The 27,041-nt window shown below is 39.3% G+C and overlaps 1 protein-coding gene across 4 annotated transcripts; it reads left to right on the top strand.

The window, feature by feature from the left end:
• The first annotated feature begins 97 nt into the window (after positions 1-97).
• On the top strand, positions 98-22,962 carry MFSD8 (major facilitator superfamily domain containing 8). Of its 4 annotated transcripts, none has more exons than XM_077815213.1 (12): positions 98-375; positions 5,638-5,729; positions 6,617-6,660; positions 8,614-8,854; positions 9,164-9,277; positions 10,468-10,612; positions 12,481-12,539; positions 14,309-14,417; positions 16,110-16,244; positions 16,924-17,027; positions 17,112-17,371; positions 20,192-22,962. In XM_077815213.1, the coding sequence occupies exons 1-12, from the start codon at positions 305-307 to the stop codon at positions 20,396-20,398; spliced, it is 1,581 nt and encodes a 526-aa protein (XP_077671339.1). In that variant the 5' UTR covers positions 98-304; the 3' UTR covers positions 20,399-22,962. The 4 variants fall into 4 exon arrangements, with proteins under 4 accessions (XP_077671339.1, XP_077671341.1, XP_077671340.1 ...); XM_077815211.1 differs by lacking the exon at positions 98-375 and adding an exon at positions 4,744-5,288; XM_077815214.1 differs by lacking the exon at positions 5,638-5,729 and having other exon boundaries at positions 313-375.
• Positions 22,963-27,041: the final 4,079 nt, after the last annotated feature.

Here is a 27,041-nt window from a genome sequence, read left to right as displayed (position 1 = left end):
GGGAGGAGACTAGCTGCGAGCATCAAAGGTCACACGTGACTAGCAGCCCCCCCCCGAGCATCCTACCATCCCACGTGACTCCAGCCCGCCAGCCGGCGCTAACGGAAAGGAAGCGCGTGAGGGCGGCTCGGGATAGCGGCTCCTCAGCGACGCCGCCGGTGTCGGCGGGAAGAACAACAACAGCTGGCGTCACGGGCGGGGAGGGGCGGTAGCGAGGGCACTACCGGGGAGAGGGGCAGGAGGCTCCTCCTCCCCGCCTGCCTGGTGCCGGCGGCAGGGGTGGAGCTTGTGTTGGGCACCAGACATGGCCGCGGTCCCCGCTGCTGCCGAGGGGCAGGAGCCTCTGCTCAGCTCAGGAGGGGATGACGAGAGCAGGTAGGCCGCGCGCACCGGTCTTCACCGGCTCCCGGGCCCGTCTGACCCTGCGGCCGCTGGCAGGTGGGGACCCCCGACCCGCCCGCACGGTGATACTGTCCTGCCGGGCATTGCCGCCGGCGCCCCAGCCAGAGGCTGGGCCAGAGGCTGTGGAGCGCTGCGCCCTGGACTCTGGTTCAGCCCGGCTGTGCCCAGCTCGCCTGGGTCGCTTCGTGGTAGCGAAAAACCAGGCTCCAGCAGCCGCCCTGGGGCAGAGGCGCGGTGCGCGTGAGAGGGAGAGATTTCCCCAGCCGGCAGCTCGGGGAGCTAGGCTGACCCGACAGCAGGTGTGAAAAATCGGGACGGGGTGGGGGGTGTAATAGGAGCCTATATAAGAAAAAGCCCCAAATATCAGGACTGTCCTTTATAAAATCGGACCATCTGGTCACCCTAAGGGTAACTCACTTAGTGGGCTCTGCTAGGCTCCTCCCTGACTGCGTCAAATAGCCTGGTTGTGGTATCCCCCCAAGTGCCACCACTACTGGGATATGGCTCATGGAAAACTGGGTCTGTGCCGCTGGCTCATTTCTCCCAGGGAAGGCGAAGTGTAAATCGCCGTCCCAGCGCAGCACTTTGTATCACAGTATCTGTGATAGTGGTCGCTTAGTGGTAACTCAGCATACCTGAAGCAGTACTATTCATGTTTACTGATAAGTCCTTAGAAGACAACTATTAATTGCTTCCACAGACAAGTGCTTATTTAAACTTGAGCCTTTTGCTGTGATGGTGGGGAAATACGTGTGCCAGGTAACACCCAGATACTGTTCAGGGCTAGATTAACTTTTTGTGGGCCTGGCGCCAAACATATTTGTGGGCGCCCATGTGGTTGTGATAGGCCTCTTCCAAGGGTGGTCCCAGCGTGACAGCACCATTAATGCCATAGTAAATGTGGTATTTCCGGGATGGGGATGAAAACTTTTATTCAAAAACAGAATAAGATATTTGAAGACACACTGAGACCTCCATTCAGTCCGTAAAGAACAAACTGGGCTAACATAAATGTACCCAGAATACCACTGAATTTGGTTTGTGTGGGAGGGGGTTGTTTGTTAGTTTTGTCTTTTTTCTTTAAACACTCAAGGCCTGTTTGGGGCCTTGAACGCAAGTGCTTAATTAGCACACTTATGAGCCATATTAAGCCTGAATGTAGCAGTCAGTGGTGTTGCACCTGCATCTCCCTGCCATCTCCCCCTCCACCCACAGTTATGTTTCGTAAATACATTTTTTGAAAGCTGCATTTTCTACTTTGGTACAATAATGTTTACAAAACTTTGGGGCGGAGTGTGGGGAGGAAAATTGCTGGTGCCCATCTTTTGCAGGGAGAAAGGGCCACGGAGAGAAAACACGCACTTTACCACAAAGGGTATCACAATCCAGCCTTAAGCTCCTACCCCAATCTTCACATCTGGGCTCTCACCCCCACCCCGTCCCTCCTACTGTCCCCTGCCCATGCAACTAACCCCCTAAAAAAGGCTCTCCTCAATCTCCCTGCTGCTGCCCACCCCACCCCACCCCCCCCAAACACTTTCACCCCAGGGCTGTCACCCTCCTCTCTCCCCCCCCCGCCCCCACCTTAATACCTTGCTTCTCCTACACCCCCACACGGAGTCGCTGCCAGCTCCCACATACACCCCGACTTGCCCCAAAACTGGGCTGCACCTCCCCCCCCACCGGCGTGCAGGGGGGCAGTTTCTGGGCATTCCCACTGGCAGGGGGCATGGCAGCCAACACTGACCATCCCCACTGTCACCGCCCACCCTGCTCCCAGGGACCACAGACAAGCAACTCTCACCGTGAAGTGCAGGGTCGAGACAGTGCCCAGGAGCCCCTGGGCATCACATTTGCCAGGCAGTTGCCCCTTATCTAGGCAACTGCCCCAGGAGAGTGGGTGAGACACAGGGGTGGGGGGAACCAGGAGCTCCAAGGGGGAGAGGAATACAGTGGGATTAGCACTGGGAACCCTCTGCCTGCACCAGATGATTTCCTTGTTTGGAGTTTCCTTTCGGCTCTGACCACTTTAGCTGGGGTGGCTGGTGGCATGGCGCGAGGCATTCTGGGACTAATAGTGCAGCTGGCAGCGCAGGTCCCAGGGCCCTAGTGGAACACAGCAGCATGCAAAGTACAACTCCCAGCACACCCTGCAACACCCCTCCCTTTTGCACCTGTTCACTGCGATCCCTAGGCTGCTGAGTGTTTCAGCTGGTGCTGGGAAGTTGCTAACTGTTCACATTGTTTTATTCATCCAGAGGTAGGTACCATGCAGAGCAAAGAGTAAAAACAATAGAGGCCTGTGTGCATACTTCCCCTCTCTAAACCTTAATGTTTCCTTGCGAGCCTTGGAGTGGTCCATTCAGCCCAGTTACCTCCATCTCTAGGTTGGGAGAAGCAGATGACTTTGGTGCATTCTTGTCTACTTTTGTGTGTTCTTGTTAGCGTCTCATGCCTGGGCAGCTGCTGAGAATCACTTCAATCAGGTTTTAGTATCCGCTTTTAGTCTAAACTCAGGCCTGGGAAAAGTAAATCTTGCTAGTGTTAATGAAGCCAGGAATGGGTATTGCTAATTAAAAGCTTCCACTATTGTTCCTGTTAAGGGTATTCTCTCTATCACCGTTTTGTTTCCTCTTTGATTTCTCCTCACCAGCCTCCTTTGATTTAACTCTGTACAGTCAGGGTGGATATCAAACAAGGAAACTGAAATATTTAGAAAAAATAATACACATAACTCCCTCATTCTCTGTAGTTCTCTCATCAAGGTATTTTATACAGCACTTTGTATATCAGTATCTGGCATGTGTCTTTCCCCACCCTCACAGCAAAAGGCTGAAGCTTAAATAAGCACTTATCTCCGGAAGTGATTAATAGTTATCTTCTAAGGACTTATCTGTACACATGAATAGTACTGCTTCAGGTATGCTGGAAAAAAGTGGGATACAGTTATACTGGTGTAAGGAACCTTTATCACAATTGCATCCACATTAGGTTTTATTGGTAAAAAAACAAACACCCGCCTCCCCCCTCTCCCCCAACAACAACAAAAAAAGAAAACCGCGCCAAGTGAAAGCTATACTAATACAAAAACTGCATTGACCAGGTCAAAGTACCTATAACAGAGATGGTTCCTCCCGAATAGAATTAATCAGAAGAATCCTGTGAAGAAATTGCAATTGTTATTGCCTCTGAAAAATAAACAGATCCTCAAGAGATACTTGTTAGGGGCTTATTCCTTCACCCACTTACTTTCCTGGTCCTTCTCGCATGAACAGAGAGCAACAATACCTGAAGTCCAAAGGTGCAAACAATTCAATGTTTATTGGGGTGAACTTCCAGCAAGCATGATTTCAGTTTCCTTCCTTAATGTCCCCCTTCCCAGCTCTGAAACCACAGAGCCTTACACCTGTATCCCTGTTCCCATTCCTGCCCTTAGCCAAACATGATTCCAATTTCCCCACCCCCATTCCCTGCTCCCATTGCCCTCCCACACTCATTTCCTGATTGACTGCAGACTATATAGTAAAACTTGAGTTCTGCTTAGCTATACCTTAACCAATCATTTTTCTGAAATGTAACTAACCAAGCCTAACATATTGTAACATGATTATGTAAACAATTATATCCCACCACCTTAATTAGTTTATACCCAGCAAAATTAATTATACAGCAGACAGGAACAATCACAGAACCAGAGAGAGATTATACAGACGAACAGTAGCAAAGTGGGAACTATAATGACAAAACAATACAGAAGTGAGGATTTCACATCCCAGCTATTGATAAGTGAGTTCTTGCCAGACAGGATGCTATCAAACTAAGTTTCTTTTTACATTTTCTAGGCACTTCCCTTTCTCTGGAGGCGTTAGGCATTATCAGGACAGGATTGTATTCCTAACAGCCCAATAGCACCTGATTTCAATGTGACTAGTTTGGAATGTGAGGATGTGACCGTTCGCTTCCCAGCTTATGGCTGCCTCTGCTACCTTGCCAAAGGCCTTAGCTTAAGAACAGGGCTTCAGACTGTCACAGTAAGAGAAGGACCTTACACCGGCAGACAGTGATTTTAATTCCCTCTTTTATACCTCTATAACTAGCCAAGTGATAAGAATACACCTAAATTCTTAGCTCATAGGCCTTTACAGACAGGCCTGAATATCTGTATCCTAACAGTACTATCAGCATACATCGTATAAAAATAAATCCTTGCTCATGTAACTATAACAATACTTTAACATTCCAATATAAAATATCTAAAAAATTAACTTTTCACCAGTTATGTTGTTTGTTTACATTTTGCACTTCACTTCCTTGTGAAGCTTGGAAATAAGCTTGGAAATAACGAAAATAGGCTTGTCAGGTTCACTTTTGATTGTAGTCATTTTCAGTTGTTAGGGTTTAATTTTATTTTTCTCTTAAATTCATAACACTGAAAGGGAATGTTTTGCTGTCATGATTTAGGCCTTGGTTCTATAATCTGTTGCACATAAACCCTTATGCCTACATGGAGACAAAGGAGTTTGCCTACATGAATGGCTTGCAGGATTCAGGGTCTAGGTATAAGCAAACAAAAATCAGTCTCACTGATGCCAGTTTAGCATGTTGTATGAACGTTGAATTTACTTGTAAAAGAAAAATGCAGCATGGGCAAAAGTGCAGTTTTCCAATAGATTTGTCGTTTTGCCATTTTAGGGCCCTGTTGAGCATGTGAGTGAAAGGCATATCCCATTCTGATTTTTCTCTTCAGTGCTACCACAGTTTAATAGGGAAGCGAGAGCCAAAAAGCAAATATGTTCTATGATAGGTGATGTGCCTTTCACTTCAGCAAGACGTACCACAAAATGCTGCAACTCAGAGAGGAAAATATTGGAAGACATATTTATTAGGTATATAATATTGCTGAGTTATATGTGACTTTTTTGTAACAATCATTAATAGAACATGAGAAAATAGGGTAAACATTATTTTTAGAAAAGGTAAGCCATTTAGCGCACGCTGCTGTCTCATCAAAAGATGAGCTTTATGTCAGAAACAAATCAATCTCATTTACAATGTGTGTTTTAATGTTCTTCATTGCATAGTTAGAACAGTGTAAGCTACAAAATATATATTCTATTTGTAAAATTAGAGGTAACCTATGAAAAACGCTTTTGATGTCCTTTAGGCTGAAAAATTTTTCACTAAGAGCTAAACAACAAAATAAGATTTCTTCTTCTTTTGTTACTGTTGTTCAAGATATGGGGATGTTGTTGAAACCCAACAGCATTACAGGAGTAGGTGGAGGTCCATTCGTATTATGTATCTTACAATGTTTCTCAGCAGTGTAGGTAAGTAATTTTGATATTCATCCAGCAGAATTTCAACACTATTTGTACAATGGATATGTTGTTTTGGTTTGAGAATTCTACGAAGTTGGTATATTAAAACTATTCCTGCTCCCTTACTAGAGTTATTTTTCTTTTATACATCATAAAAATGCAGTGACTACTTGTGAATAGAGAAAATAAGGTTAATGAATTGAAAGGAAGGAATTAGCATCAGTATTAATGAATGAGGATTTCTCTGCGATGCTGGAATACAAATATTGGATTTTAAAATACATATACTTGCAGATGTTTTTCCTCCTGGGGCATTACAGTATTTTTTGTTTCCCCAATATATCAAAATTATCTTTAACTGCAGAACAGTTTCCTCTTTGACCCCAGAGCCAAACTCATTAAAGTGTGAGTTCAATTGATTTCTGGTATCTGCATATCTTTGACTTTTGTGTTGGTTAATGTGATGAAGGATTGAAGAAAGTATTAAATCTAAATGTAAAATTAGTTTTTGATACCAAGAAAATCTGTTTCTTTGAGAACTCTACTCCTTGATATGGATTGAGGAAAACACCTTTACATAGACTTCAGTGGGACCATGATCACACACTAGGTGTTCAGTGCATTTAACTTTTGTACACATCTGCGTAGTGTGGTGCCCTTATTTTATATAAGAGTTCTTCTAACTGAAAAGCAATTACTGTTCTTTAATCCAGCATGGCAACCATGGTACTTTTGGTTGCCATGTGGAGCTTCAGTTTGAGAATACAGTATTTTTAAAAAGCAGAAGAATCAGCCCCATAATATCAGTTTTCAAGTACTTGATTAATGATTACATGTAGCAATGTAAAGTAACTCCAATTCTGTTTTCTTGTTTTTATTTTTTTAATACATCACAGGTTTTTCAATTGTAATTATGTCAGTATGGCCATATCTGCAAAAGGTTTGTAAATTTTAATGATGATGATTAATGATGATTTTATTTTCTGCTCTATTAGAATGTAAAATCACTGTTAGAACTTTATTGTGGTATATAGGGACTTTGCAGTTTAAGGCCCAATCCTTCAACAAGCTCTATACAGAAATAGATCTAATTGATGGACCAGGGACTTATTTATCTAAACTCCCCTAATAGTTTAAATATTGCATTTTCAGTACCGTATACTTGTTCATAAGCCGAATATTTTTGGTAAAAAAGTGATGCATCAAAGAGCAGGGGCTGGCTTATAAACGGTTCTACATCAAAATGTGATGATTTTAAACTCTATGAAATCATTGAACTGAGTATCTAATACATTGTCGTTTTTGTTTATGTGGAGCGTCCGCAGTCATGGAGCCCCTCAGTTCCCTGTGGCTGTGGTGCGCTGTTCCCAGCCAACGCCACTTCCCGCAGCTCCCATTGGCTGGGAACGGGGAACCGTGGCCAGAGGGAGCTGAGGGGCTCCATGCCTGCAGACGCTCCACATAAACAAAACGTCCCTACCCACCAGCGGCTTATCCTGACGGGCTGGGAGCCAAAGTTTGCCAACCCCTGAAATATAGGTCAGCTTATGAAAGGGTCATACAGTTTCTACTATTTTTACCTATCCATCTTGAGGGGGTTGGCTTATAAACGAACAGGCTAATGAACGAGTATATACGGTAATTAGTTTTCTGTATCACACTTTAATGTAGGAATAGTGTATTGATATTTTTTAATGATTGATCCTTACTTCCACAGTAGTAATTTGCACTACCATGTAGCATGTTGATTTTTTTGTACTTTTAATTAAATTTGTGGTACTGTATTTATTTAGAAAAGACTGCCAAAGCAATACATAGATGTAAACGTGAATATCTTGCAGTTTTAAACAGTATTAGAATAAAATCAGGCCATTTGGGGATAGGTATTATTTTTTGTTAACTTTATTGAAGTAGGTTCCATTCAGATCCCATTGTGTTAGGCACTATACAGACAGAGAGAGAGACATGAGCTCTGCTTATAGAGTGTACAGTAGAAAACATTACACTTTGTAAGAAATTCTCACAATGAAACCAAAACACTTGTATTAAGTCAATAAGTGGAAGCATATGACTAGACTGAAAATTCCCTCTCCTAGCCTCTGACAATTTTTAACTCTCCACATAAATTCTGTCCTTTAATTTACCAATTAATAATGGTTCATGTTATCAATCCTTAAACACTAGGTTTCTCAATCTTACTTCACTTCAAGTTATATTGTAAATTGGTAGAAAACTGTAGATATTTTAGATAATTTGTTTTCCCCAAAAGGACTTTTAGCAAAGCTGTAAATATACTACATGAATCCTATTTATCTGTATGTTGGACAAGTTGTCCAGACTTAAACAAATAACATTTCTACAGAACTTTGAAGATTAAAAATCATTATGTGTCAAGGACTATGATACTACAATCTTTTTGCTTTGATGAGGGAGAGCCTCATCCTCGCTCCAGTCTCTTTACATCATGTAAAAGGGCTGGAGTGGTGTAAAGGAACCCTTAAAATTCTGGTTTTGGCCATCGTAGAAGTCCCCTGGTGCAGGAACTGTGGGACGACTGCCTTCCAAAGACCCCCTCATAATCTCCAGCATAGAAAGCGTGCTGTGGATGGGAGGATCATGACGGCAGCATGGGGAGACTGCTGAGACAGGCCCTCATTGAAAGTTATGCAGGGGGTCTCTCTAGCCTCCAGAGCATTTCAGGTTCAGGAGGGTGCAAAGATGGCCTAATGTTGCCTTAGTGCCCCCTGACCCTCGGCTGTAAGCTCCGCACTTTAGAGATACAGTGTATAGCACAGAATCTTACATGTTGTAGGGTACTGATTCCAAAATTGTTTTTGTTGATATGATGAATAGCACACTGTAATTTTTAAAATCACTTTACTTGTTTCTTCAGGTTGATCTGACAGCAGATGCAAGTTTCTTGGGATGGATTATTGCTTCATACAGTCTTGGACAAATGATAGCCTCACCTCTGTTTGGTTTATGGTCCAATTACAGGCCAAGAAGAGAACCACTTGTTGTTTCAATTGCCATTTCTGTGGCTGCTAACTGCCTTTATGCCTATGTCCATTTACCTACCTCACACAACAAATACTATATGCTGGTTGCTCGTGCCCTTGTGGGGTTTGGAGCAGGTAATTGCAGGAGAATTTAAACCACTGAAGTTTTAATTAATTTATTTTGTGTCTTACCTAAGAGAGGACAAGCTTTATGGTTATGTTAAGCAAAATAATTTATTAGGCAAATAATATCTTCACAAATGATTAACACAAGTAGTTCGCTAACCCTGTGTGCGGACCTACAAAATTATATACTTTCTTGTGTGCATATAATAAGGAAACATTGAGTACCATTAGTAAACTGCTTGTTTGGTGTATGGGGGGGGGGAATTGAACTAACTGTGACTGGAGATTTAAATGTATCATTTTGATCTTTTTTTTTAGGAAATGTAGCAGTAGTTCGATCATACATTGCTGGTGCCACTTCTCTTACAGAAAGAACTAGTGCCATGGCCAACACCAGTGCTTGTCAAGCAACGGGATTCATACTAGGACCAGGTACAACGTCTCTTATTTCCTCATCTCTCCAAAACAAATCATGCTCCTTTTGTTATTTAGGAAAAAATCAGACATTAAGTTTGGGGCTGGGAATCTCCTCAGCAGCAGTGTGCACAAAAATGAGCATGTTTTGTCATAATATTAAACTGAATATATTTGCGTACTGCTGTGGTTTAGCTATAAGTAGCTATGTAGATATTACGTCCAAAAAAATCTAATTGTTTATGAGTACAGTTCTGTTCACTGTAATTTTGGTGGCAATTTATCAGGTGTAACTGGATTAACAAAGTAGGTTTGGACTGTAACTTCCATTGCTAATTAGTTGATGGTGTTCAGAAAATCACCAAAAAAAAAAAAAAAGGGATCTCCAGAATGCTTCAGTAGCTACTTGTCCATAAAGACTTCGCAAACTAGCTGTACCTTATTTATGGTGATGAGAGTTTGGCATTGAGTCCCTGTGCAAGCCTGACCTCATTCCATAGGTAGCTAAAGACTCCACCATGCCCAATTACCACAAGAAATTATGGCTGCTGAGCATGTTTAGTACATCTCCTTATATCTCAGGGAGTGAGAGTTTTCTGTGGGTGGCTAGCTGTCAATCAACCCTGGAAGTAGCATTAAAGAGTTTGCACAACCAAAGAGGCAGTGTCCCTGAATGACTTGCATACAGGGTGCATTCTTCCTTCTCATTCTCCATTTTGAGAGACACTCAGCCAAGTTCCTGATGATCATAGGCTAGGCAGGGGAGGAGCTCTTACATATATACACACACTCTTGCTCCCATTCATCACCTGTTTAGTGTTTAAATTTTTTTTTTCTGTTTCCCTTCTGTTGGGCCTAGAGAAGGGATACCCCCATCCCACGCTAGGACATTCCTATAGAAGGGAGGGTAGATGGAGTTAGCACATCCAGTTTAACTATAGAGAATCACAAGTAGATGGTAGGTGTGCAGCTAGATAATTTTCCTTTCTTGGCCTTGTGCAGCTGACTTGTTCTTAGTGTCACACTGCTGTTTATTGAGTATATTCATATGGCTTTCTGAGGATTGTATGTTCTACAAGCTGCATGTATTTCCAGATAGTTAGGATCCCACTGGTATCCATCAGATGACTGTGCACTGGATTCCCCAAAGATAATGCATTAATAATTTTAGTGTTTGAATTTCCTGAGGTAGTTTTTTTTATCTTAAGTTTTTCAGACTTGCTTCTCTCTGATTGGAGAAAAAGGAGTGATGTGGGAAATCATTGATCTCCAGGTGAACATGTACACAGCACCAGTTCTACTGGGAGCTCTCCTAGGCATTATCAATATTATTCTAATCTTTGCCATATTCAGGTAATTAAATAGAAACGAAAACATTTTCTTATTTGAATATTGTGGATAGTTTTTTTTATGGATATTTCCACTACTGTTGAAAATAATTTTTGGCTACTTATCAAAATCCACTGAAATTATAAGAGTAAAGGATAGCATTTTCAAAAGAACATAGCGATAATATGACCACTATCTTAAAGAACTAGAATAATAATCTTTACATCTTGAGCACTTTCAAGACTTTATATTTTTAATGTATTATTCAAAGTGGCTAACTTCTGTGACTCATGCATCCTCACTTTTTAGTAAACAAAGCTTAGTGATGTATGGTTGAGATGCAAACCATTATGGATGCAAGTGTCAGTAATTCAGCCTTGATATACCTAGTACTGTATATAGAATTTGAAACGCATACAGGGCTATGCCCAGCTCAAATTAACCTCCATAGCTGCTGACCTGCAAAGACTTTGCTGTCTTTGTGTCTGTCTCCTTGATTATAAACTCTTTGGGGCAGGGACTGTCTTTATTTTTATGTATTACATGGTGCTCTTCACCCTCTGACAATGAACGAATAATTGAGACATGAGTATTTGTCATGTTTCCAGCAAAACTTACCCCCTTTCCAGAGATAGAGATGGAGTTGAAGTCCATCCAGTCTCATTGCCCTGTATAGCAATTTGGCTCATGAAGCTTCTGTAGTAGGTGGAGTTCTTCAGTAGGGCCCCAATTCAGGAAAATCCTTAGTCCAATGCTATAACTGCTTTTTGGAATCTTTGCCTAGCTTTTACTCGGGGAATAACTATAAAAGGGCCATGTGACCTAAAGCATATCATTGTGTCTATCATTTCTGGAAAAAAACCAAGCCATGCGCCCCAAAGATTACTTACCCCATCATTGTGCAGATACAGGTGGTGGAGAGAGGCCTATTGTAGTTTTCCATTCAGGTGGTCTGTACTACCTGAATATTTGCGATTAGGGTGCATTCAGCAGAATAGCAACTCTAGTGGAATCAGAAGGTTCACTGCTCCCTTCTTCTTCCAGGTATGTATGGATAGTTGGTCCTCACCACATGTTGTGCTGGAGAGTTATTCCAGGCTTAGTGCTATAAGACTTTTCAATAGCTTGGGTGGCCACAGAAGAGGGAGAGGATTGGACTCGGCATATGGAGTTATCGATATGCGGGGTGCCCGGAAATCATTTACATTCCTATGCGTCTGTACCTCCCGGCTGCAGAGCTCACTTTATTTTGTATGTTGCCATTTTGGTGCATATGTGCTAATTTGAATAGGTTATCCCGTTGCACAGCCAATATATGTCAATTTGTAGGGCTATTCCCACCATAGAAAGCCACACAGAATTTTAGCTGAACAGAACCAATATCTGAAATCACTGTATTCTGCACTTCTGAGAAAGGATCCTACGTTCTACAGTACCAAGGCACAGCAATGCGGACTCAAAGATGTTGGGCCAGTCTCAGGCCCTGATTCATGAATGCAGTTAAGCACACACATAAGAATTTTCATGAATAGGGATGCTTTCCTGAATTGGGGCCTTAAATCCAAATTTTTCTAGTTTTTTTTGTTTGTTTGTTTGTTTGGGTTTGGTGGCTTTGGTGGAAACTGTTTTTAAATACATCTTGAATAGATGGGACAAAAAACGGAGTGCCATATTAACTTCACAGAGGATCATCTATAAATTGGCTTAGGTGGTATCCAGACTTGTATTGATTACAGTGAAATCTAAGGTGTGCACATAGTGTTTAAAAGTGTGAAGACTGGTTAAGATACAAGATGGTACCAATTATTTATTATTAGAAATGTAACTGTGGCTTGGTACAAAAGAAATGAATTGGGTAAACTTTGCTAATGAGAACAGTTTTCAATCTTTAGAGAACATCAAGTGGATGACATGGGAAGACCATGCAAAAGTATCAATTTTGAAGCAGAAGGTAATATTTTTCTTTGAAAACTGACACATTCTATGATACTTTAATTTACTATCATATTGTATATAAAACTGTTTTTTTTATTAGTCAGCCCTTCATTTAGAAATATTACAAAGGGTGGTGGATTGAACAACTCTGATTGAAATCTGGCCCAAGTTGGTACTGAAACAGTTATTACCATCGAGATGTTGTTTTGGTGATAGTATATGTGGGATGAGCTAATGATCAGTACAGTTCCTTCTAAATTGTCACGTTCTGACAATCTGAACGGAAACCAAGGATTAAATTGACATGGAGAACGAACTACTTGCTCCAACTGATCACATGATTCTCTTATCAGCTATACCTAGCCACCATTTGCACACATAATTTTGTGTGATATTATGCAGTTTTACTGTGTATGAGCTATAATTTACAGAGTCCTATTAAAATCAATGTTACACAAGTCTCGGTTTAAATTAGAGGTGTTTATATATATATATATATATATATATATATATATATAAAGTAAAGTTAAATTAGTAACCAATTCACATACAATTCTTGCTGCACAAGGTGCAGCTCCTACCTACCATACAGCATTTGTGTACCCTATTGTGCAAAGTTCAATTTTTTAAAATGGTGTGCACATCCCATTCATTTGGATAGGTTTATACTATCTTATGAAAAATGACAGCTAATCATAAACCCCTTTTTAAAAGGAAACATTATGTTGGTAATCTAACTATTTCAGTGCCATATATTATAGTTTTCCATATTAAGTTATAAAAATAGATCATTGCAAACAATCTGAAAAATCCAGTTTTTATCAAATTCAAACAAAAATCTTTGAAATTTACCATTTCTTCCACATTGAAAATTTATTGTGGAGGATGTTGCTGGGGCCCTTTGTTGCTTGAGAATTCATCTGTGGGATATAGAGCTATGGAGAAGCTGATTAAGAAACAGATTCTCTATTTAGTGTGATCTTCAATATTTTCCAGGATTACTTAATATTTGTCCCTTACAAATAAAGAGAAATCAACAGTAATTTACATATTTTCTAGGAAATGGTGAATACTCTTTCCACTATCATTCAAATCATGCTTGCTCTTAGCCAGAGCCAATTTTTTAAATGTAAGTCAAGGGGAATTGGAATGTAAACACTTCTTTTAAAAAAATAAAAAAAAAAAATAAAAAAAAATAATTTACTCCCAAAATATATCTATACCCAAACCCAGAAAGATTCATGTCATGGGGCATGGCTCCTCTCCCACCTTCTTCCTGCGGAAACTGCACAGCCTTCCGTGGTTGTGTCATCACAGTGTCCTTTTATTTTGAGTTCCCTCCATCCTTTTCACAACAATCCCCGTGCAACAGTGTATTTACAATGTTAACCTTGCTTTTGACCCTCTCACCAGGGCTTAAGAGGTGGGAGACCTCCATTCCCCTTATGTGTCTAGGCCCAGCTAGCCCTATTCCTCCCTCTCCTCTATTGGCATTTCCTTCCTGTCTCTTTATCAGCCTTGGGCTGATGGGGTAATTGGCTCCTTAGACCATCCAACCAGCCAGCCTGATTGACTAATTCCCCCATCAGCTTCCTCAAGAGGAACTAAGTAATAACTGAATGGTTAGAGTGCAGGTTCTCCTGTTTGCACACTGCACTCTGTCACAATGCACAATATGCATAATATTATTAATACCTGTAGCCTCAGAGTAATATTAGAGCTTATTAATTGAATTGTAAAACTTCTTAATTTTGCAATTTAGTTCATTCTTATGTTTCTTTACAGAAAGTGATTATGTGGATCAGGATGCCCAAGGAAACATTGACCAGGTTGCTGTTGTAGCAACCAACATTCTTTTTTTTGTCATCTTGTTTGTTTTTGCTGTCTTTGAAACGTAAGTCTACCAATTGTCTTCTATTACTCATTAATTAATGTTTATAAAGTTCTTGGAAGCCATAAAGTGCTCATAGGCTTTTCTGTTGCACTCATTACTATAACTTAATGTTTTGCAAATATTAATAAGCATTATCCCACCTTATCAAAAACAAGCCATAATTAAAACTGAGTTGTACGATATTTTCCATTTAGTGTGGCATATTAATTTAACACATAGTATCACTGTGTAGTATTTTTATATAAGGAACAGTTATATTTAAACTTTTGAATGAAATGTAAACCCAAATTGCTGAACATTTGTGGCTATTGAAAATTTCATTGTATTCCTCACACGAGTTGAGATGTAAACCGCAATGTCCACATTAGATTTCAATAGAGGTAATTTAATTCTATCTACCAAATCTCTAAAAGGGAAATAATATTTTCAGTTGGATACATTGTCCTTTATCTCCTGTCCTAAAAACTGTGTAGCCCTGTAGAGCATTTGTAAATGGCTAGTGCATTCCACGTCAGACTTGTTTCAGTAGTGGTTGAAATGATTCTTATATATAGCTGCAGTTTGCAAAGTACTTTGGTATCCTTAAGGATACAAGTATCTAGCTATGTTAAATAAGAGATGTGACTGCAGACTAAATTTGAAAAAGGATAAGTCAGTACTTAACAATAATAATAGGGGATTTCATAAATGAATGGGCGAAAATAAGAAAATGTAATATACATCTGTTTGAGATGACTCTTCTACCTTAAAATGGGTAAACTGACATAATTTTGAAGGGATAAACTTGTGTGCAGAATTTTGAGCTGCTATATCACATATCTGAAGTTTCTATTCCCTACTGAGTACCTCTTATAAAAATGTATTTGATATTTACAAAACCTCTCCATTCAAACTTCAGTTTGACAAAGTGTAGCAATTTTTCCTGAATACAGTGGTAAATTACGTCTGAGTGTTTTTTTGATTTTGTAGCTGCATGCAATAGAACTCTGATGAATCTTAAGTTTGCTTTTTTCACTTGAACTGACAAAGGCTGGAAGTGCTATATGGAAACAGAATTGCAAAGCATAATTTTGAAGGCAATAGTGTCCAGATCGAAGATCACTAGATTCAAGATCACTACAATTGAAGATCATTTGGTGGAGTAGAGTGAAGGGAAGGGAAGAAGAAATGAATGGGAGGGATTTTAGTAAGTGAACATCTATTTTACCGCAGTGGCAAAGGGGCTGGTGACTACAACATAATGGCCAAATTTTCTTTGCTTTGTGAAAGGAAACAAATGCACATATCCCATTAACAGTAACTACAGCTGTATAGCTAAACCTTGAACACCATAAATAAGTTACTATTCAGCCTTACATATTTATCTTTTACATGCAAAGGACCAGATTTTTCCTCTCCATTGTATTAGTTGTACACCACCGTGAATCCATTGAAATAATTCATATTACATCAGTGTAGAATTGGTATAATGGAATGGAAAGTCAGGCCCAGAGGATTTGTCATAAGTGATGCATCACAAAATGATGTTATAAACAGCATACATGTTCTTGTCTGTCAGGAGGGAAGCCTTCTGTATGACCATATCTGATACTATAGAGAATAAATATATGGATGATGCTGTTCTGGGATAACCTTTGTACAGGTTTTATTAATATGTCTCTCTTTTTTTCTTTCTTTTTTTTTGCTGCCTAGCATAGCTACTCCATTGACAATGGATATGTATTCCTGGACCAGGAAAGAAGCAGTTTTTTATAATGGAATAATCCTTGGTGCAATTGGCATTGAATCAGTCATTGTCTTTATGGTGGTTAAAGTAGTTTCTAAGAAGTAAGTCATTCATTAGGTTTTTGCTCTTGTTTATCTTAAACATTTTCCTGTCTGTTTACATTATCTTCACAAAAGTCTGGGGAACTTTAGATCAGGTCTTCATTATCTGAATCAAATTCTGCTAATCTTATTTTAGCAAATGATAGAAATGTAGGGCTACAAGGGGACCTCAAGAGATCACCTAGTCTATCCCCCTGCCCTGAGTTTTAGGATTAAGTATACCTAGACCATCCCTGATAAGTGTTTGTCTAACTTGTTCTTAAACACCTCAAAGAACTGGGATTCCACAACCTCCCTAAATAACTTGTTCCAGTGCTTAACTATCTTTATAGATAAAAAGTTTTTCCTGATATCTAATCTAAATCTCCCTTGCTGCAAACTGAGCCGGCTACTTTGTCCTGCCCCTGGTGGATATCAAGAGCAATTGATCACCTTTTTAGAACAACCTGTTACATATTTGAAAACTGTTGTGTCTACCTTTAGTCTTCTCTTCTCTAGACTAAAGTAAATATGCCAAATTCTTTCAACCAAATAGTTCCACTTAAATCATTGGGACTAGTCACATGAATAAGTTGTACAGGATTTGTATTTGTGTATAGTAGATTATTTTAGGTATTGCTTTAAAAAATATTTGGTCATAAATATGTATTATTTAGTTATAGTTTTCATTATTCAACAGGACTGGTGAACGTGCTATACTCTATGGAGGCCTACTGATTGTCTTGGTTGGATTCTTTATCTTGTTACCTTGGGGAAAACAATTACCAAATATCCAGTGGGAAGGTATAATTATAAATAACGCTCAGCTGTAGTCTAAGCATTTCATTAACATCTTTTTAAAATGGGATCCCTTGCTTAATTTCACAGATATAAAGAATAATTCCATTCCCAGAATCATCTTCAATGAAATGTTTACACCTTTCTGGAATCTCCGAACAACACAACTACCATCTAATCACACAGTAGAGCCAACAGGATGCTCTGTTGTGCAGCCCTGGTGCCTGTACACTCCATTGATCCACCTGGCCCAGTATATCACCTCTGATATACTGATAGGGTTGGGCTATCCAGCCTGTAATGTCATGTCCTATACGTTATACTCAAAAATTCTAGGACCAAAGCCTCAGGTAAGCATGAAAACTAGGGAATTTGTTCAGATTTTGCTATTACTGTAACATGTATACTTGATGGCATAGTTTGTTCCATTGGTCTTTAGGATCAAAACTGCTTTGTTGGTTATGGGATGAATCCTCTTGTTTATTAGACATTTGAAGACAATGAATGTGTATGACTTTTTCTACTTTTGAATGCTCTTTATCAACACACAACATACCCATTTAAAACATCTGCTAAAATTAACTTTTTTAAAGAAAATTGTTAGATTCATAGACCAGAATGATCAGTTAATCTAACTTGCATATCCCAGGACACAGAACTTCACCCAATAATTCCTGCCCCAGACCCTTGTATTGTGGTTGTACTATGATGCTATTTTAAAAAATATGCTTGTCTTGTTTGTACAGCATCTAGCACAGTGGGATCCAAGTCCATGACTAGGGATCCTAAGATTATAGTAGTATTAAGTGATGGACAATCCAACAGCTCCCTAGATAAGCTGTTCCTGTGATTAATTAATTATCTTCACTGTTAAAAATTTGCACTGTATTTATCTAGTTTCAGCTTCCAGACATTAGATCTTGTTATGCCTTTGTCTGCTAGATTAAAGAGCCTTTCATGGTCAGAAATCTTCTCCCCATGTAGGTATTTATAGACTGTGAACAAGTCACCTCTTAACCTTCTCTTTGTTTAGCTAAATAAATTTCTTAAATCTTTTACTGTAAGCCAGGGTTTCCTGTCCTCTAATTCTTGTGGCTCTCCTCTGAGCCCTCTTCAATTTTTCAACATCCTTTTTTGAAATGTGGATACCAGAATTGGACCCATTATTCCAGTAATGGTATTGCAAATGCTGTATGCAGAGGTAATACTAGCTCCCTGCTCTTTCTTTACATTTGCCTTGCTCATGCATCCAAGAATCTTGTAAGCTAACTTTAGCCACAGCATCAGACTGTGAGCCCATGTTTTAGCAGTTATCCACCATGGCCCCTAAGCTCTTTACGGAATTACTGGTTTCCACAATATAGTGCCCCATCCTGTAAATACGACCTTCCTTTTTGTGTTCCTAAACGTATGTTCAAAAAGAAAAGGAGTACTTGCGGCACCTTAGAGACCAACAAATTTATTTGAGCATAAGCTTTCGTGAGCTACAGCTCACTTCATCAGATGCTGTAGCTCACGAAAGCTTATGCTCAAGTAAATTTGTTGGTCTCTAAGGTGCCGCAAGTACTCCTTTTCTTTTTGCGAATACAGACTAACACGGCTCCTACTCTGAAACCTAAACTGTTATTTTACTTCAATATATTAAACATATTTTACTAATGGAACTAAAGGTTCATTTGCTCTTAAGGACATAGAAAATAGCATTAAAGAGAGCTAGATATAGAATATTGGGTTTTTTTCTGTCTCCACACACCTCTAATTAACACCTGGGGTCTAACTTCCAAAGGTACAGGTATGTGAAGTCAAACTTATTAGGTTTCCTTCATGCAGTTGGGCCACTTCAAAACACTAGCAAAGATGCAAAAGTAGCACTTAGCTTTCTACACTTGTGCTTCCACTTGAAAGATTAAATTTAAATATCTTCATCTGAAAATTGGCAGCTGGCAACATCCTGGTGACTTCACAAATGGTATTCAACAGTTTTGTCTAGGAATGGGAGGAAGGATAGGAGATAGAATGATAGTTGTGTTTTTAATAAGACAGTTGAGTTTTTAATAAGATTGGCAGGTTTGATGTTTTTAATTCTTCAAGTGATTGCACATGTCCATTCCCCTTCAGGTGTCTGTGCCCTGTGCACCAGAGTCAGATTTTTCCCAAAGTGGTACCTGTTGGGGCAACTTATGTACCCTGAGCAGTCCAACGCTGCTGCATGGTGGCTGAAAGGGCAGAGTTGCCGCAGACCCCTCTCAGTTCCTTCTTACTGCCCAGTTTGGTAGTCAGTTGTCTTGAATTCAAGGCATTGAATTTTTTTAAAAATCTGATTTTTTTTTTTTTAATTGCAGTATGGCAGTACATTGCAGTAATAACTATTTGGATATTTACCTTAACACTTCCTACAGCTATGGCTACTTTTCACTTCTGCAGCCATAGCTGTAGGAAGAATTGGTTAAATTTGCTGCTTTTGCCAACAACAAAGGCATTCTGCAACAATAGAGAGGTCTCCAGTGATCTTAACTGTTTTTAATGTTTAATACAAATCCGTTCATGAAAAAGAAAAATTACACTATAAGGAGAGAATATCAATCTATCGATTCCAAGACTTTCCTGTAATTTTTATGATTTAAAGTGTGCCATTGTTATATCTAAATTAGATGTTAATCATCAGTGCTGTGGAACGTCATTCACACCAGTGAAGCAATATAAAGAATAAATATGAATGTGAACATATGTCCATGTTATCAAAAGGGATAGATTTAGATAGCTGCAATTTGTTCATTTCTCTCCTTTAGCTTCATTTCTGTCATGCCGCCTATAAAACACTAGTAGCTTACAATGGCTAATCAGGTGGTAATCTGAGATCACTGCTTAATATAGGTAACTTGCTTCCTTTATCTCCATCTTCTCTTGTTTTGTTCTCATCCATCTGTTGCATCTTGTTATAAAATAGATCTTTCAACAGGAACTTGTCTTTTTACTGTATATCTCTCTAGGCATCTGATTAGGACTGCTTATCTCTTATTGCTTTAAAAAAAGCAATAGACCAACAATTCAAAAAAATGAGCAGTGGCTTTTCTTAATAACTTATGTATATTTTCTATTGTAATTAGAGTAACCCATGAAAATTAAATTTTTTGTTTGTTTCTTAACCACAGTTCTTTGATCCTTTTCAGGGTGTCTACATGGGCTGGTTAACTGCCTCTGGAAGTGGAGCACGTATACTGGGCCCAGTATTTGTGAGCCAAATATATACTCACTTGGGACCTCGCTGGGCATTCAGCTTAATCTGTGGAATAATTGTATTCTCCCTTTTACTCCTGGAAGCAGTGTACAAGAGACTTACTGCATTTTCAGTCAGATATGGAATGATGCAAGGGTAGATTGTTTTTTAAGATATGTAAAATGAAAATTGTCTTGTTTTTAAACAAGGGTGCCTTACTACAGGCCATAGAGCTGTACTTGTAACTGAGCAGTGCAGCCTGTGAAGCATGCATAGCCTAATGCTGTATTCACTGCTACATCTTGATTAATGCAATTATTCTGAGATTGCATTCTTCCTTGATAGCAAAAATGGGAAAGCTACGTTTGATCGTAGTGCATGCTGGAGTTTGTAGTTTCCAAAAGTGTCAGACCTTTGTGTTAAATGAAATGGCAACCGTAGGCCCCAGTTGTAGAAGTATAGTGGCCATATTGTAAGCACACCCTTTTTAAAAAGAAAAAAAATGCTGCCTTGATTCTGTGAATCAGGATTACTAAAGCTTCTTGTAACTACAAAGTTGACTGAGCCATGTGCACTTTGAATCAAAACACCTACCTCTTTTAATCAAATAAGTGCATGTTTTCTGACATGTAGCTTGTTTCAACAGATTAACCAACAGCTAATAAGAAAAATAAACATTTTGTTCTAACAAGACACCTGTAATTTATTGTGAAATAGATACGGGTGGCAACTATTCAAACATCTTTGAGTGATTTAAGCTGAAATATAAACACCGAGGCTGGAATTTTCACAGGAACATCTTTGAGTTTGGTGTCCAACTCCCATTGAATTTTAATGGGTTTGGGGTATCTAACTCTTATTTTCCTGTGAAAATCCCAGTCTAAAATGAGTTATTTGCAGATCATAATTTAATGCATAAGAGTTCAAGAATGCAGTTGTGTAATTATATAAATCAAATAGCAAAGTTATGAAAAGACATCAAATCAGATTCACTAATGGATAGGAATTGTGTTCTAAACTGTATTTCAAACAAGAGAAGTATCCCTCGTTAGCTGAAATAAGAGCCCTGGCTGCTCTTGAGTATGTCTAATTGTACTCTGATTTTAGCATTAAATTTGTAATTGAGTATCTATAAGCCAAGGTTAGAATACAGACTACTGAGGTAAAGTTACTTTAAATGCTGACCGAAGGGAGGTCAACATTTCCATTCCCCCTGCAGAATCAAGAGCATTTAAAATAGGAAAGGAGCTTGCTGTCAAAGATACTTCTATACTGCAGAATAGGATACTTTAAGCATTCCAGCACAAACTAGCTAATAAAATAAGAACCAATTAATGTTAAGAATTCTCTTGAGGGAAGAGCTGTGAAATTGTGATTGTGGCCCTCTAAACACAGAGGATCTCAATGACCCACCTTTCTGATTAAAGCCAAGAGTAAGTTCTAGCTTTCAAAGAGGAATATGATTAATATTATTATAGTAAAATATTGTCACTTAGATTATGTTATGGTTAATAAAATTACCTCATACACTATACATGCTACGTAGTTCTTTAGGGCCATGGGGCACATATCCTGAAGTGTAAGCTTTTGCTAGTTCTGTGGCAAGTGTCCAAGGAGCTTGTAGTGTTGTATTTTAAAGTATCTTAACTAGATTTTTAACTTAACTTTTAAATATAAAACATGAGTTAGAGATAGCTGTATAGCACACTCCTACTCAAAAGATGGCATTGTTCAGTGTATATATTTATGAATTAAGTCCTTCCTTGAGTCACAAGAAAATGAGCTCTAGAGCAGTGGCTCTCAACCTTTCCAAACTACTGTACCCCTTTCAGAAGTCTGCTTTGTCTTGAGTACCTCCAAATTTCGTCTCACTTAAACTACTTATACAAGCAGACAAAAAAATAGATGTGTTGCAGCACACTTACTGAAAAATTGCTTACTTTCTCATTTTTACCATATAATTATAAAACCAATTGGAATATAAATATTGTACTTACATTTTGTTATATAGTATATAGAGCAGTATAAACGAGTCATTGTCTGTATGAAATTTTAATCTGTACTGACTTCATGTGTGCTTTTTATGCAGCCTGTTGTAAAACCAGGCAAGTTTCTAGATGAGTTGATGTACCTCCAGGTGTACACATAACCTTGGTTGAGAACCACTTCTTTAGAGCACTCTCGCTTTAAGACTGTCAGTCTTAATGGACCTTTCCTGTTTTGTTCTATGCATTCTCACCTAGCAGACTTAGTTATCTATCCTGTATTACCTATTTGTGCATATAGTTTTTTTTTTTTTCTAGCTAAAAATGCAACATCCAGTTTCAATTGCATAACCCCTATCAGGATGTTGTTCCACTGTTATCACAGGTAGATCATACATATGTCCAAAGCTGGATACAGCTACCATAAGTGTATAGTATATGATCTCTTTATTTTAATAAGGGCATTGAGGAAATAGGATAAGCATTCTTCACTTTTGGTAAATTTTCTACTGGAATGGCAGACCTCTCTACACGTTGTTGTTATAAATGCTGTCTAAAGCAGAGGTGAGCAAACTATGGCCTTCAGGCCACATACAGCTGGTGGGACCCTCCTGCCTGGCCCGGGAGGCTCTTCCCTGTTGTTCCCCCTCCCCTGCAGCCTCAGCTCACTGCACTGCCGGTGCAATGCTCTGGGCAGCGCAGCTGCAGAGCCTGGCCTGACCAGTTGCTCTGTGCCACACAGTTGAGGGGCAGGGTGGGGGTGATCAGGGGGTGGTCAGAGGGTGGGGAATGGGGGTGGGTTTGGATGGGGCAGTTAGGGGTGGGGTGGGTCAGGGGCAGTCAGGGAGAAGGCGTGGTTAGATGGGGCAATCAGGAACGAGGGGGGCTTAGATGGGGCAATGGGGGACAGTCAGGGGTTCTGGGGCAGTTGGGCTAGAGAGAAGGAGTGATTGGATGGGATAGGGGTCCAGGGGGGAGCAGGCCATTTCCCTCCCCCCCCCACCCCCCCAACTGGCCCTCCATACAATTTTCAAAACCTGATGCACCCCTCAGGCCAAAAAGTTTGCCTGCCCCTGCTCTAAAGTGAAAGCTGGTGTGGCTTTAAGCATTGTAAGGGAGATGATCTTATGCTACAGAGAACTCAAAGCAGGATTGTTTGGTTTAGCTGACCTATCAGAAAAGTATGTTAGCCATTTGTGATCTTGAATAGTAACAGAGCAGCTGTAATAGAACATCTCAAAGGGTGCTTTGATCTGAGAAGCAGAGACTTTAGAAGCAGCACAGAGGTTAAGTAATGTCATCTTTCCATTTTCAATCAAAAATAGAATGCTTAACAGGACTGAACCACAGAATAAAGTGAGTAAAAAAAAAAATCTGAGCACAAACGAGACTTGACTTAGCCTTAATGGCTGGGAGTTGTAGACCCCAGTGCACACAAATGCTTCCTGTATTCCCAATAAACTTACCACTAAAGAGAATTGAACAATACAATGATGAGATGAAGAGGGACATTGCATTATCTCCAGTTAATTTAAAGACACTTTTGACTTGATCTAAAACAGATGCTACTCCTAGTCATGAGAATTTTTCAGGACAAAAACATAAGTTGCAATGTTACAGGGAGGTAGGTTAAATGTTGGAAAATGCATTTCCTAATATGCAGAAATGGTAGACTTAAGTGTTTTACAATATTTAATAGAAAGGTAGTATGCTTAGCAATTTAAATCATAAGTCTTGGTTTTGTTTCACAATACCATAAATTTGAAAGATTTGTACATTGAAAGAGGGAGTAGCTTAAAACTTTACAGTGAAAGGAATTTCTTTAAAGCATGAATTTGATTAAAAATAAAGCTTATGAATAGATATAAATGTTTAAAACCCATTCTCTAGAGCACAAAAGCCCCTGTGTATATCTTTTAATCAAAAGGCTAACTGGTTTCTGTTTTGCCATTCACCAATGTCAACCATATTAATTTATTTAAAAGATAGTTTCAAGTTTTGAAATGCAGTATAGATACATAAAACTCTAAGGTAGCCAGACATCCTTCACTGAGGAATATCAGTTCAGTACTTGGCTTGCCAGGTCAGCAAAACTCTTCAAAGCCATTTAAATGAAAGAAAAATCTAAAGACCAATTATCTGACTGTTTACATATGTAGATTGTGAGAAAGATGGAAGAGTACCTACATATCTTTCTGATAACGTCTCCATACTGTCAATCAACAAATAAGTAGTAGTCGCCATGGGGTGGATGTGCAAAAAGGGTGGGATTTTCAAAAAAACAGCTGGGTGGAATGAGTACACAAAATGGGAATTGTACTTGTAAACTACATAAGCACTTGAAGATACTGTAATTTCATCACAGCAGACAGACATCTTACAGAATAACCCACAAAATTGGAGTATTTCACAAACTTTCAAGTAATGAATGTGCATACGGGCTATCTTAAATGAAAGTTGAAAAATGTTTGCTTTTATTAATATTGGGACAAATTTAAGATTGCCACTCTTAGGACCCCCCACCCTTTTGGTCCAAGTCCTTCCAAGACTGGCCAACCACACTTTCACTGTTTAGATATGAAAGTTTGAGGCTTCTAAACCCCCCTCCCACACACACACACACACACACACAAAAAACCACACACTTTCAGGTGAACATGTGACTGACTGGGGGTATATACAAGCCTAGCAATACAACACAGTCAAGGCAGATGCAGTCATAGAATCATAGAATATCAGGGTTGGAAGGGACCTCAGGAGGTCATCTAGTCTAACCCCCTGCTCAAAGCAAAAAAAAGTCCTACCAGCTTTCTCCATTTTGTTCTGCTCCACAACTGCTTGTTGTCTTAGGTCAGCTTTAAAAGGCTGCTAGTTCCAGGGTATGAGCCATGACCAAGCTCAGTTTTGATGGAGAGGAGTTTAATATATTAGGCCAACAGCACCTTCCACCAGTTGAATAAATAGTGTAACTAATTCAGTTAATTACAAATTCCACAACCAACAATAATCCTTCCTTATCCTGACACTGATCTGACATATCAATAAATCTATACTTTTCCACAGTGGCAATAGCTAATTTAAGTTTAAGACATTCTTCTAACAGCTTTATTATTATAATTTGAGATATTACCTGCTTTAGAAAGACTTCACTTTTAGACATTCTGCATTTTCTAGTTACAATGCAGAAAGTTTGATAAGTAGGTTCTCCCTGCTCCAGAACATGTAATATTTGAGTATTTATACTTTTTCAGTTTTAAAGGATCTTTGACCCCTATTAAAAATAGGGTGTTGCTGTATTTTTTGCTTATCTGTACTAAGTCATTTTGCCTAAGAAGCTAGCTAGAATTAAAATGACACTCCAGAAGTATGTTCAGATTTAAAATAAATTAAACAGAGAAACTTGAGCTCTTTGGTTGACTCTACTTACATAACTGATTCTTAGACCACGCTTCCCAGTACATGATAAAAATTCTTGAAATTTTGTCTTAATTATGAAAAAAACTACATGTAGCTATACTTTGAACTACAACAGCATTTACAATGTAAAAAGTAACTGGCATAGTACTTAACAGAAGTTCTGATTTTTTTCCCCACATAGTAAGTCTGAGAAGAATTCAGCATAGTACTAGGCCAAATGCAGAGGTGATCTATACCCAAATAAAGTAGGTAGACAATGATCATAAGTAGGTGTAACTTGAATTTTCTTCAGCTTCTCAGCATGCAAGTTAGAAGTAGGGTGGCCTAATAAGCCTGGCATTTGGACAACAATTTGCTGTACTTTTTCCAGTCCTTATACACCCTTGGATTCAATCAGAGGTGATGTGCTCAGGGACATTATGTTGGATCATATTAAAGATTAAATGTATTAAAATCACAAATGAGTTTCATTCCCCATAGTTTAAATTACTAATTAAGAGGTCTCTTGGTTTTTGGTCTCATTTTTACTGTTTCTCTCCCTCTCTGTGTGAAACTTGCAAGCTGCTAATTGTGTTAGTACATCTTAAGACAGAGTCTGTTCTCAAAGCAATACTTTGTAACAACAACAACTACTCAGACTCCCCACCCTTTTGTTGTATTTATCTCACTTTAACAATTGTGATTAAAGTAGAGAGAGAGGATGTCTGTGGATGGATGCTTGGTGTGGATAATAAATGAATGATCAGGGAGGTGCCAGCCTAAGAATCCAGTGTCCATCGGCCGAAGAAGGTATCAAGTGGAAACAACCAGAGGACCCCCGGAGGGCAGACTGGAATCCACTCAACAGCCTCAAGGATGGGAGAACTGAAGAATACAGAGCTGTCAGGAATGTGCCATCTGCTGATTGATTCAGCAACAGCATGATGAAGCAATTCCCATAGACTGGCATAGGAATAAATTCCTATAAAAATGGACTCTGGAAACTGAGAACTTTAAGGTCTGATTCTGCAAACCAACTTCCAGGAACATCAGATGAGCATCTGACAAGGCCCTGCTTCCTCCTCATGTCCAGGCCACCTAGCCAGTTGCTTGGCATGGGCAATTCTAAGGCTGGTAACTATGATAACCTTGCAGAACCTTTGTGTGTATGAATTAATGTGTTAATAAATATGAAATTGAATGGAATGTTATAGCTATAACTGCTTACAATGATTGTTTCTGTATTCACAATAAATGTGGCATTTTACCTTATTCCCTTTAATAAGATCCTGATGGTTTTTATTTTATTGGTATAACAATTCAGTATCAGAATGGTACCGCTGAAGTTGTACCTTTTCTCTCTCTCTCTCTCGCACACACCCCCCATCATTTGAGAATGCCCTAGGCAATGGTTTTGTTAAA

This window comes from Eretmochelys imbricata, chromosome 4 (genome assembly GCF_965152235.1).
Source record: "Eretmochelys imbricata isolate rEreImb1 chromosome 4, rEreImb1.hap1, whole genome shotgun sequence".
Classification (NCBI taxonomy): domain Eukaryota; kingdom Metazoa; phylum Chordata; order Testudines; family Cheloniidae; genus Eretmochelys; species Eretmochelys imbricata.
The sequence above is the reverse complement of the archived record's forward strand: the minus strand, read 5'-3'. Positions and strand labels throughout refer to the sequence as shown.